Source organism: Salmo trutta, chromosome 33 (genome assembly GCF_901001165.1).
Source record: "Salmo trutta chromosome 33, fSalTru1.1, whole genome shotgun sequence".
Classification (NCBI taxonomy): Eukaryota; Metazoa; Chordata; class Actinopteri; order Salmoniformes; family Salmonidae; genus Salmo; species Salmo trutta.
In genome coordinates this window covers 40,213,557-40,227,644 of record NC_042989.1, presented here as the reverse complement: position 1 = coordinate 40,227,644, position 14,088 = coordinate 40,213,557, and the positions used below count along the sequence as shown (strand labels likewise).

Below are 14,088 nucleotides of genomic sequence, written 5' to 3'. Positions count from 1 at the left end.
TAGATATCTAAACCTATCTATATCTCTCTAGACACCTGTCTATCTAGATTTCTAAACCTATCTATATCTCTCTAGATATCTGTCTATCTATATCTCTCTATATATCTGTCTATCTATATCTCTCTAGATATCTGTCTATCTAGATATCTAAACCTATCTTTATCTCTCTAGATACCTGTCTATCTAGATATCTAAACCTATCTATATCTGTCTAGATATCTGTCTATCTAGATATCTAATCCTATCTATATCTCTCTAGATATCTGTCTATCTAGATATCTGTCTATCTATATCTCTCTAGATACCTGTCTATCTATATCTCTCTAGATATCTGTCTATCTATATCTCTCTAGATATCTGTCTATCTATATCTCTCTAGATACCTGTCTATCTAGATTTCTAAACCTATCTATATCTCTCTAGATATCTAACTATCTCTCTGTAGATACCTACCTATCTAGAGATCTCTCTCTTTCTCTCTAGATACCTAACTATCTAGATATCAATTCAATTCAATTCAAGGGGCTTTATTGGCATGGGAAACATATGTTAACATTGCCAAAGCAAAGTGAGGTAGATAATATACAAAAGTGAAATAAACAATAAAAATGAACAGTAAACATTAGACTCACAGAAGTTCCAAAATAATATCTCTCTTTCTCTCTCTCTCTCTAGATACCTACCTGTCTATCTAGATATCTAACTATCATCTTTCTAGATACCTACCTGTCTATCTAGATATCTAACTATCTCTCTCTAGATACCTACCTGTCTATCTAGATATCTAACTATATCTCTCTAGCTATCATCTATCTAGATCTCGCTCCCTCTCTCTATCGTTCTACCTATATGTCTGTATCTCTTTATCGGAGTTAGTGCAATAGATGAGTGGGCTAGCGAGGTACACATAGCTATCCTAGATATACTGAGTATTACAATAGAAATAGAATTACTAGAATGGACGAAGCCACTTCAACCCATGGTGAAAATCTGTTGTAGTAAATATAATTCTAGCAGGGTGGACCCCAGAGAGATACTGTACCCAGGGGTTAGGGGTCAGGGGTTAGGCCCAGCCAAGGTCACAGATGTGTGTGTGTGTGTGTGTCCTAGGGCAAGGGTTCCCAAACGTTTTCACTCGCCCCCCCCCCCCCCCCCCCCCCCCCCCTTCCAGCATTGGGGAACATCCGGCACCCTGCCAGGTCTATTTCTATAGATACTTGAGCAGTTCATGACACAAACTGTTCACACATCTCTTGTTGGCGGAGAGAACATTTTGCAGTTTTAAAACTTATTTTCTGCAATTCTACACATTTTGTCATGAGGTGGAAAGACAATTTTGCAGTTTTAAAGGTAATCTTCTTGCAATGAAATACATTTTATACTCCTGTCTCAGCCTCCAGTATTTATGCTGCAGTAGTTTATGTGTCGGGGGGCTAGGGTCAGTCTGTTATATCTGGAGTATTTCTCCTGTCTTATCCGGTGTCCTGTGTGAATTTAAGAAGCGTCTCTCACTAACACGGCTCTCCGTCACGTGATCGGGTCTTTCTCACAGGCTACAAGTGAAGACAGACACATCGGGGACGCAGCTGCGCGCGTCCTTATCAAATTCCGAGCTGCATTTTGAAGATATTGGAAAAGCTGTCCACATTTATTTTTCGTCAGCCATCAAGATGTGTAGACCTAACAAACAGCAAAAGCCTATGTCAATCTACTATCCCCCATAGTACAAAAGTTGACCTATTCCGTGTGAGAAATAAATAGTCTGGGACAGTTGTGGGATGCGATAGATCCCAAATTAATACAACCACTCGCATAAAAAAAAAAAAAACTTTTTTAGACAATGTGGCTGATGCAACAGATCAGATTTAGCTTAAAATGTAGGCTATACTCCTGTTGTAAAGATAAGCAATGTGTTTAATATTAAGAAAGTTGAGAAATAAATATAGAAGGCCAAGCCTACAGAAAGCTGATGGGAACCTCCTCTTTTTAATAGAGGCCATCACTCTGTTTTCTCACACAATTGCATAGCAGATAGAAATGTTGAGCAACATGAGCTCATCGGCTCTCTTGAAGTGTTTGATTAAATTATTAGATTACATTTGTATTGATGTCAGAGTGATTAGAGGGACAATAGAGTGCTGAGTACCAGGCAGTTAGCTAGTTTACTAGGCTACTAATGACCATCAGCAGCATCAGAGCTTGGAGAAGCCTAGTTACCGTGACTAAACAGTCATGTGGAATTTGACTGCCTTCATGACTGGTAACCGCCGGTGTGGCGGTAATACGGTCACCAAAACAGCCCTAAGCCGGACCAAGTTATTTAAAAAATATATTTTTTTTTAAACCTGCCAACCCATCGCGCCCCACAGTTTGGGAACCACTGTCCTAGGGCAACTTCCTCCCTGCACCACCGTCCTAGGGCAACTTCTTCCCTGCACCACTGTCCTAGGGCAACTTCCTCCCTGCACCACCGTCCTAGGGCAACTTCCTCCCTGCACCACTGTCTAAGGACAACTTCCTCCCTGCACCACTGTCTAAGGACAACTTCCTCCCTGCACCACTGTCCTAGGGCAACTTCCTCCCTGCACCACTGTCTAAGGACAACTTCCTCCCTGCACCACTGTCCTAGGGCAACTTCCTCCCTGCACCACTGTCTAAGGACAACTTCCTCCCTGCACCACTGTCTAAGGACAACTTCCTCCCTGCACCACCGTCCTAGGACAACTTCCTCCCTTCACCACTGTCCTAGGGCAACTTCCTCCCTGCACCACCGTCCTAGGACAACTTCCTCCCTGCACCACCGTCCTAGGACAACTTCCTCCCTGCACCACTGTCCTAGGACAACTTCCTCCCTGCACCACTGTCCTAGGACAACTTCCTCCCTGCATCACCGTCCTAGGGCAACTTCCTCCCTGCACCACCGTCCTAGGGTAACTTCCTCCCTGCACCACCGTCCTAGGACAACTTCCTCCCTGCACCACCGTCCTAGGACAACTTCCTCCCTGCATCACCGTCCTAGGGCAACTTCCTCCCTGCATCACTGTCCTAGGACAACTTCCTCCCTTCACCACTGTCCTAGGACAACTTCCTCCCTGCACCACTGTCTTTAATAGAATGGTCTCTAAATAATGTCTCTAATCGACCTATAGGACTAAAATAATGCCTCTAATCTACCTGTAGGACTAAAATAATGCCTCTAATCGACCTATAGGACTAAAATAATGCCTCTAATCGACCTATAGGACTAAAATAATGCCTCTAATCGACCTATAGGACTAAAATAATGCCTCTAATCGACCTATAGGACTAAAATAATGCCTCTAATTGACCTATAGGACTAAAATAATGCCTCTAATCGACCTATAGGACTAAAATAATGGCTCTAATCGACCTATAGGACTAAAATAATGCCTCTAATCGACCTATAGGACTAAAATAATGCCTCTAAGAGAAGAAATAAAACAGGGGGATGAATGTGGCCATAGAAAGCAAGGTCCTACCCGGCATCTCCCTCCCCTACCATTAGTCACACAGTGACATCCTTTACAGAGACAGAGAGAGAGAAAGAGAGACAGAAAGAGAGGGAGAGAGAGAGACGAGGAAAGAGAGAGAGGGAATGACAAAGAGGGGGGAGAGAGAGAGAGAGTGAGAGAGACAGAGAGAGAGAGAGAGTTGGAGAGAGAGAGAGAGAGAGAGAGAAGGGAAAGAGAGAGAGAGGGCGAGAGAGATACAGAGAGTGAGAGAAGGGGAGAGGGAGTGAGAGAGCGACACAAAGAGAGGGAGTGTGAGAGAGAGAGAGAGAGAGAGAGAGCACGAACAGAGAGAGAGCGAGAGACAGAGAGCGAGAGAGAGAGAGCGAGAGAGAGAGCGAGAAAGAGAGCGAGAGAAGGCTCCGGCCTCCTTTGTTAGGATCATGGGGGGAAACTTGGCTTGGCTGGGTGGAAGATATGCTCTAAGGCATGTGTGTGTCTGTGTGTGTGTTTGTGTTCAGTGTGTGTTCAGTGTGTGTGCGTGTGCCTGTGTGTGTGTGTGTTCAGTGTGCGTGCGTGAGCATATGTGTGTGTGTGTGTCTCGTGACATATGCGTGTGTGTGAGTGCGTACGTGCGTTTGTCCGAGGCCCAGGGAGAGAGGGAGCAGCGAAGGAGCTGCCTTAAAAGGCCGGCCAGGTAGGCAGGATGTTCAGCTCAGCTAGCTAGCTCCTCTCCCGCCCCAAGAGCAGAGGCAACATAGCCTGGTCCCAGATCTGTTTGTGCAGCCTGCCAACTCCTGTGGTCACAATAACTCACGATGACCATAGTGCAGATATTCATCAACTAGATTCAGCCGGGGGATTATTTATTTTGTCGAGGGGATGATCGGGGGGGGGCGTAACTTTATAGTGTTATATAGTGTTATATATAGTTATATAGAGTTATATAGTGTTATATATAGTTATATAGTGTTATATATAGTTATATAGAGTTATATAGAGTTATATAGTGTTATATAGTGTTATATAGTGTTATATATAGTTATATATAGTTATATAGTGTTATATAGAGTTATATATAGTTATATAGTGTCATATATAGTTATATAGAGTTATATAGTGTTATATAGTGTTATATAGTGTTATATAGTGTTATATAGAGTTATATATAGTTATATAGTGTTATATAGAGTTATATATAGTTATATAGTGTTATATAGTGTTATATAGAGTTATATATAGTTATATAGAGTTATATAGTGTTATATAGAGTTATATATAGTTATATATTTCTCAGGAGTTTTTCCTAGGGAGTTTTTCCCAGCCACCGTGCTTCTTTCACATGCATTGCTTGCTGTTTGGGGTTTTAGGCTGGGTTTCTGTACAGCACTTTGAGATTTCAGCTGATGTACGAAGGGCTATATAAATAAATTTGATTTGATTTGATATAGTGTTATATAGAGTTATATATAGTTATATATAGTTATATAGAGTTATATAGTGTTATATAGTGTTATATCGAGTTATATATAGTTATATATAGTTATATAGAGTTATATAGTGTTATATAGAGTTATATATAGTTATATAGTGTTATATAGTGTTATATAGTGTTATATAGAGTTATATAGTGTTATATAGTGTTATATATAGTTATATAGTGTTATATAGTGTTATATAGTGTTATATAGAGTTATATAGAGTTATATAGTGTTATATAGAGTGTTATATAGAGTTATATAGTGTTATATAGTGTTATATAGAGTTATATAGTGTTATATAGAGTTATATATAGTTATATAGTGTTATATTGAGTTATATAGTGTTATATAGAGTTATATAGAGTTATATATAGTTATATAGTGTTATATAGAGTTATATAGAGTTATATAGTGTTATATAGTGTTATATAGAGTTATTTAATGTGATATAGTGTTATATAGTGTTATATAGACTTATATATAGTTATATAGAGTTATATAGAGTTATATAGTGTTATATAGTGTTATATAGAGTTATATAGTGTTATATAGTGTTATATAGTGTTATATAGAGTTATATAGTGTTATATAGAGTTATATAGTGTTATATAGTGTTATATAGAGTTATATAGTGTTATATAGTGTTATATAGAGTTATATAGTGTTATATAGTGTTATATAGTGTTATATAGTGTTATATAGTGTTATATAGAGTTATATAGTGTTATATAGTGTTATATAGTGATATAGTGTTATATAGAGTTATATAGAGTTATATAGTGTTATATAGAGTTATATAGAGTTATATAGTGTTATATAGTGTTATATAGTTATATAGTGTTAATATTATTAGTTATATAGAGTTATATAGTGTTATATAGAGTTATATAGTGTTATATAGTGTTATATTGTGTTATATAGAGTTATATAGTGTTATATAGTGTTATATAGTGTTATATAGTGTTATATAGAGTTATATAGAGTTATATAGAGTTATATAGAGTTATATATAGTTATATAGAGTTATATAGTGTTATATAGAGTAATATAGTGTTATATAGTGTTATATAGTGTTATATATAGTTATATAGTGTTATATAGTGTTATATAGAGTTATATAGTGTTATATATAGTTATATAGTGTTAAATAGAGTTATATAGTGTTATATAGTGTTATATAGTGTTATATATAGTTATATAGGGTTATATAGTGTTATATAGTGTTATATAGAGTTATATAGTGTTATATAGTGTTATATAGTGTTATATATAGTTATATAGTGTTATATAGTGTTATATAGAGTTATATAGTGTTATATATAGTTATATAGTGTTATATAGTGTTATATAGAGTTATATACTGTTATATAGAGTTATATAGTGTTATATAGTGTTATATAGTGTTATATAGTGTTATATATAGTTATATAGTGTTATATATAGTTATATAGAGTTATATAGTGTTATATATAGTTATATACAGTTATATAATGTGATATAGTGTTATATAGTGTTATATAGAGTTATATAGTGTTATATATAGTTATATAGAGTTATATAGTGTTATATAGTGTTATATAGTGTTATATAGAGTTATATAGAGTTATATAGAGTTATATAGAGTTATATAGTGTTATATATAGTTATATATAGTTATATAGTGTTATATAGTGTTATATATAGTTATATAGTGTTATATATAGTTATATATAGTTATATAGAGTTATATAGTGTTATATAGAGTTATATAGAGTTATATAGTGTTATATAGTTATATAGTGTTGTATAGTTATATAGTGTTATATAGTGTTATATAGTGTTATATAGAGTTATATAGAGTTATATATAGTTATATAGTGTTATATAGAGTTATATATAGTTATATAGAGTTATATATAGTTATATAGAGTTATATAGTGTTATATAGTGTTATATAGAGTTATATAGTGTTATATAGTGTTATATAGAGTTATATAGAGTTATATAGTGTTATATATAGTTATATAGAGTTATATAGTGTTATATATAGTTATATAGAGTTATATAGTGTTATATAGTGTTATATAGTGTTATATAGAGTTATATAGGGTTATATATAGTTATATAGTGTTATATATAGTTATATAGAGTTATATAGTGTTATATATAGTTATATACAGTTATATAATGTGATTTAGTGTTATATAGTGTTATATAGTGTTATATATAGTTATATAGTGTTATATAGTGTTATATAGTGTTATGTAGAGTTATATAGTGTTATATAGAGTTATATATAGTTATATAGTGTTATATAGTGTTATATAGAGTTATATAGTGTTATATAGTGTTATATAGAGTTATATAGAGTTATATAGTGTTATATAGAGTTATATAGAGTTATATAGTGTTATATATAGTTATATAGAGTTATATAGTGTTATATATAGTTATATAGAGTTATATAGTGTTATATAGTGTTATATAGTGTTATATAGAGTTATATAGGGTTATATATAGTTATATAGTGTTATATATAGTTATATAGAGTTATATAGTGTTATATATAGTTATATACAGTTATATAATGTGATATAGTGTTATATAGTGTTATATATAGTTATATAGTGTTATATAGTGTTATATAGTGTTATGTAGAGTTATATAGTGTTATATATAGTTATATATAGTTATATAGTGTTATATAGAGTTATATATAGTTATATAGATTTATATAGTGTTATATAGAGTTATATAGAGTTATATAGAGTTATATATAGTTATATAGAGTTATATAGTGTTATATAGAGTTATATAGAGTTATATATAGTTATATAGTGTTATATATAGTTATATATAGTTATATATAGTTATATAGTGTTATATATAGTTATATAGTGTTATATATAGTTATATAGTGTTATATAGAGTTATATAGGGTTATATATAGTTATATAGTGTTATATATAGTTATATAGTGTTATATATAGTTATATAGTGTTATATATAGTTATATAGTGTTATATAGTGTTATATAGAGTTATATAGTGTTATATAGTGTTATATAGGGTTATATATAGTTATATAGTGTTATATATAGTTATATACAGTTATATAATGTGATATAGTGTTAAATAGTGTTATATATAGTTATATAGTGTTATATAGTGTTATATAGTGTTATATTGTGTTATATAGTGTTATATATAGTTATATAGTGTTATATAGTTATATAGTGTTATATATAGTTATATAGTGTTATATAGTTATATAGTGTTATATATAGTTATATAGAGTTATATATAGTTATATAGAGTTATATATAGTTATATAGTGTTATATAGTGTTATATATAGTTATATAGAGTTATATAGTGTTATATAGAGTTATATATAGTTATATATAGTTATATAGAGTTATATATAGTTATATAGTGTTATATATAGTTATATAGTGTTATATAGTTATATAGTGTTATATATAGTTATATAGAGTTATATAGTGTTATATAGAGTTATATAGAGTTATATAGTGTTATATAGTGTTATATATAGTTATATAGAGTTATATAGTGTTATATAGAGTTATATATAGTTATATAGTGTTATATAGTGTTATATAGAGTTATATATAGTTATATAGTGTTATATAGTGTTATATAGAGTTATATAGAGTTATATAGAGTTATATAGTGTTATATATAGTTATATAGATTTATATAGTGTTATATAGTGTTATATATAGTTATATAGTGTTATATAGTGTTATATAGAGTTATATAGAGTTATATAGTGTTATATAGAGTTATATAGTGTTATATATAGTTATATAGAGTTATATAGTGTTATATAGAGTTATATAGTGTTATATATAGTTATATAGAGTTATATAGTGTTATATAGAGTTATATAGTGTTATATAGTGTTATATAGAGTTATATAGTGTTATATAGAGTTATATAGTGTTATATAGAGTTATATTCAGTCATCTGATGTAAGATGACTTTCAAATCACCACATGCTGCTTATAGTGTTCTGAGTCCCTAAGGGCAACATATCCCCTATATATATATATAGTGCACTACTTTTGACCAGGGTCTATTTGGCTCTGGTCAAGTGCACTAAGTAGGGAATAGGGTGCCATTTGGAACGCAACCCCTGTACACCCTTCTAATCTTCTTTATCTACATGCCATAATAAAGGAAGACAGAGATAATAAAGGAAGACAGAGATAATAAAGGGAGGCAGAGATAATAAAGGAAGACAGAGATAATAAAGGAAGACAGAGATAATAAAGGCAGACAGGGATAATAAAGGAAGACAGTGATAATAAAGGAAGACAGAGATAATAAAGGAAGACAGCGATAAAAAAAGGCAGACAGGGATAATAAAGGAAGACAGAGATAATAAAGGGAGGCAGAGATAATAAAGGAAGACAGAGATAATAAAGGAAGACAGAGATAATAAAGGCAGACAGGGATAATAAAGGAAGACAGAGATAATAAAGGAAGACAGAGATAATAAAGGCAGACAGTGATAAAAAAGGCAGACAGGGATAATAAAGGAAGACAGAGATATTAAAGGAAGACAGTCACTGCATCCTCTCTTCCAAGTATAAACAGATCATCGTTTTTCTGTCTTTTAAACACAGCTGGTCTCTCCGTCTGCCTGCCTCACTGCTGCAATATGTGTGTGTGTGTGCTGCAATGTGCTCTTTTGTTCTAGTCTGCTCATCTCCTCTCCAGTGAAACTACCTTATATAAATGCAGCCCTCCTCTGCACTCCCTCTCAGTTGTCAGAGAAGAAGAAATGGAACACAACACTGAACTGAACGTTGTTTTCTAGATGTACCACACACCAGGAAGTATTCGTCATACCCTGAGACAATCATCTAACATTGTGGAGACTAAAGGGTATCACATGTACACAAAATCTGGGTTGAGAACCAACGAAAAACACCACCCACTCAAATCACATTTCGGCATAAAGATGAGAATATTATTCCATAGTTTCTACAAGTGTCTGGAACTCTATTGGAGGGATACAGCATTATTCTTAGATGAGAAATTCCATAATTTGGTGTTCTGTTAGTCTCAGGCGCCGCTCCAGAATCTCCCATAAGTGTTCAACAGGTTTGAGATCTGGTGATTGAGAGACAGGAACGGCATATGGTTTACATCGTTTTCATGCTCATCAAACCGTTCAGGGACCACTCGCGCCCTGTGGATAGGGGGCATTTTCATCCTATGTGGGCATAGCCATGGTAGCTAAAATAATAGCCTGCCGAGCATTTGTATACCCCTAACCATGATGGGATGTGAATTGCTTCATTCACTCAGGAACCACACCTGTGTGGAAGCACCTGCTTTCCGTCTATATTGTAGCCCTCATTTACTGTTTCCATTATACCTGTATATACAGCTCATTCGGAAAGTATTCAGACCCCTTCATTTTTTCCACATTTTGTTATGTTAGTCTTATTCTAAAATTGATTAAATTGTTTTTTTCCCACCTAATCAATCTACACACAATACCCCATAATTACAAAGCAAAAACAGGTTTTTAAACATTTTTGCATAAATAAAAAAATAAAAAACGAAAATAGCACATTTCCATAAGTATTCAGACCCTTTACTCAGTTCTTTGTTGAAGCACCTTTGGCAGTGATTACAGCCTTGAGTCTTCTTGGGTATGACGCTACAAGCTTGGCACACCTGTATTTGGGTGTGCCAAGTGTCTCCCATTCTTCTCTGCAGATCCTCTCAAGCTCTGTCAGGTTGGATGAGGAGCGTTGCCTCCACCAGCCTGTAATGTTGACACCGGGCAGGATGGGGCCATGGACTCTGGATGCTTTCGCCAAATCCTGACTCAGCCGTCAGCATGATGCACCAGGAACTGGGATTTGTCGGACTAGGTGATGTTTTTCCACTCCTCAGTTGTCCAGTGTTGGTGATGGCGTGTCCACTGGAGCCCCTTCTTCCTGTTTTTAGCTGATAGGAACCCGGTGTGGTCGTCTGCTGCAATAGCCAATCCGTGACCAGGACCGACGAGTTGTGCGTTCCGAGATGCCATTCTGCACACTACTGTTGTACTGCGTCGTTATTTGTCCGTTTGTGGCCGCCTGTTAGCTTGCACGATTCTTGCCATTCTCCTTCGACCTCTATCATCAACGAGCTGTTTCCACCCACAGGACTGCCGCTGACTGGATGTTTTGAATTTTTTTTGCACCGTTCTCTGTAAACCCTAAACACTGTCGTGTGTGAAAAGCCCAGGAGGCCATTTCTGAGATCCTGGCACCGACGATCATACCACGCTCAAAGTTGCTTAGGTCACTCGTTTTTCCCATTAGAATGTTCAACGAACAGTAACTGAATGCCTCGATGCCTGTCTGCCTGCTTTATATAGCAAGCCACAGCCACGTTGTGGGAGCGAACCATTTAACAGGTGGTGTACCTAATAAACTGCCGGCTGTAGGAGTGAACCATTTAACAGGTGGTGTACCTAATAAACTGCCGACTGTAGGAGCGAACCATTTAACAGGTGGTGTACCTAATAAACTGTCCACTGTAGGAAAGAACCATTTAACAGGTGGTGTACCTAATAAACTGCCAACTGTAGGAGTGAACCATTTAACAGGTGGTGTACCTAATAAACTGCCGACTGTAGGAGTGAACCATTTAGCAGGTGGTGTACCTAATAAACTGCCGACTGTAGGAGTGAACCATTTAACAGGTGGTGTACCTAATAAACTGCCGACTGTAGGAGTGAACCATTTAACAGGTGGTGTACCTAATAAACTGCCCACTGTAGGAGTGAACCATTTAACAGGTGGTGTACCTAATAAATTGGCAACTGTCTGTAAGAGTGTGTCCCCTGTGGGGGAGAGGCGATGCGGTGCACTAAATAGAGAAGGGTTAGATGAGACGGACGGACAGAACGAAAGACAGGAACCCAACCAGGGGATTGGTGGAGTGAGGTGAGGAGGAGGGGGAGCGTTGCATCCTGGAATACCTTTTGAGCACCAGAGAAGGCGTGGTAGAAGCTAGATACGTAGGTCATGATGGCCTTCTCATCCGGACGGGCCGTGCCCACGATGTCTGGAGAAAGAGAGGAGAGGAGGAGGATGGGGGGATGGAGGAGGGGGTTGGGCAGGGGAGGAAGAGGATGGGGAGGGTGTTGGGGAGGGAGGAGGGGGTTTGGCAGGGGAGGAAGGGGAGGGAGGGAGGGGGTTGGGGAGGGAGGAGGAGGTTGGGGAGGGGAGGAGGGGATTGGGGAGGGGAGGAAGAGGATGGGAGGGGGTTGGGGAGGGAGGGAGGAGGGGGTTGGGTTGGGGAGGATGGGGAGGGAGGAAGAGGATGGGGAGGGGGGTTGGGGATGGAGGAGGGGAGCAGGCAGGAGAGAGGGAGGGAGGGGTATGGTAATGAATATTTTAAACACAAGAGATAAATGACATGGAGTAGAGAGTGGGGGTGTCTCAGTAAACACACCCCATTCCCTACATACAGTCAGCTACTTCTGGCCGGATGAAAACACAACAGACAAATTAGGACCATAGAGTTGGATAGAGGCCACATTTTTGCTTTAATCCCAGCAAACATGTCCACATTGGCACGATGCGGGCAAAAATATCGTCCCCACGTAGGCTGCCCACATTGCGCCAATGTACCTATGCTCATCGGCTCCACATTGGCCCTAATGCAGGTGGCCCTGAGGGCAGCCCTCACTTTGACTGAAATAAGCCCTTTTTGGATCAGCTGAAAGTTACATTGTATCAGAAAGATATAGATATATATAGAGAACGTAAAGTTTCTCACATGTATTTTTAGGATTCAGATGTTTCCGCTTATCGTTTCCGACATTTTGTCGCCTCACAATCATCACAATCATAATATAGACGGTCCTGCTGTCATCCACTTTCACCACGTCACCTCATCTTTCCCAGACATTCTTTCTCTGGCCCTCCCTTCTCTTCATTTTCACCTCTCCATTTTGCGGCTTTTCTCTTACTGTCCTTTTTGTCTCTGCGGATCGACAATAACTTTTTCTGTCCGTTCCAACAACAAAAAAAGCATTTGGCGGTTTGGTGTGTAGGTCTATTTGGCGTGTGTGGAGTTAGGGCCCTAAAGCTTAATTAGGTTTACGCACAAATGCCAGATGTGGGATTGCTGTGGGCTAAGATGTGCTGGGCTAGCTGGTGTTTGGCTGGTTTGGGCTTTTTGTGAGCTACACCAAATATCGAAATGAGGCCAATGGCGTCATGCTTGCTGGGATTGTTTTTATGATCTGGGACGAAAAAATCAATCCCACCTGAACAGGCTGAAATTCCAGGTCTTTTTTCAAACAGCTCTTACATAAAAAGGGCATTATCATCACTCTCTGAACTTATTCTGACCTCATAGTGTAGAAATATCATTAAAACTGCATGAAAATCACATTTATAACTGCACCTTTAAAGTAGTCCATTTCTCTTTTTCCCTTAACTGGTTTTGTTGAAAGTGTGCCCTCTATCCAACTTTATGGTAAAAACCTGGACCTCCAGTTCCACCCCACAATCACATGATGACAGGTTGACAAATTAAAGTTGAGGATACCAAAACAGGATAACAATATCCAGGAAGGAAATTCCACATTGAGTCACTCCAGATTACGTGCTAATCTAGAGAAAATTCAATAAACCCACTCTCACACACACACACTCTCTCTCTCTCTCTCTCTCTCTCTCTCTCTCTGTCTCTCTGTCTCTCTGTCTCTCTGTCTCTCTCTCTCTGTCTCTCTCTCTCTCTCTCTCTGTCTCTCTGTCTCTCTGTCTCTCTGTCTCTCTCTCTCTCTCTCTCTCTGTCTCTCTCTCTCTCTCTCTCTGTCTCTCTGTCTCTCTCTCTCTCTCTCTCTCTGTCTCTCTCTCTCTCTCTCTCTGTCTCTGTCTCTCTAAGATATCTATATTTAGGTACAGAGCTAACCAGTTTAAAGTGGGGAATAGGGTCAAAATTTAACTCAGAATAGAGACATCAGAGCAAAGCCTTCTCTCATCTCGGTGCATTCTTTTCTTTCAACATTCTGAAAAGTCAGAGGTTGGACCAGACAATGTCTGTGGGGGTCAAAATATCTTGTTAAAAACAAGATACCACAAAAAAAAAAACATGAAAAGTTGAGTGAAACATG

The 14,088-nt window shown here is 36.5% G+C and overlaps 1 protein-coding gene across 1 annotated transcript in view; it reads right to left on the bottom strand.

The window, feature by feature from the left end:
• actn1 (actinin, alpha 1) overlaps window positions 1-14,088 on the bottom strand; it is a gene marked incomplete at its 5' end in the record, with an annotated part of 80,550 nt that overhangs the window by 19,056 nt on the left and 47,406 nt on the right. The window contains one exon of the mRNA XM_029729328.1: window positions 11,941-12,026. Within this exon, the coding sequence (XP_029585188.1) occupies window positions 11,941-12,026 (86 nt within the window). The remainder of the gene's footprint in view (window positions 1-11,940; window positions 12,027-14,088) is intronic.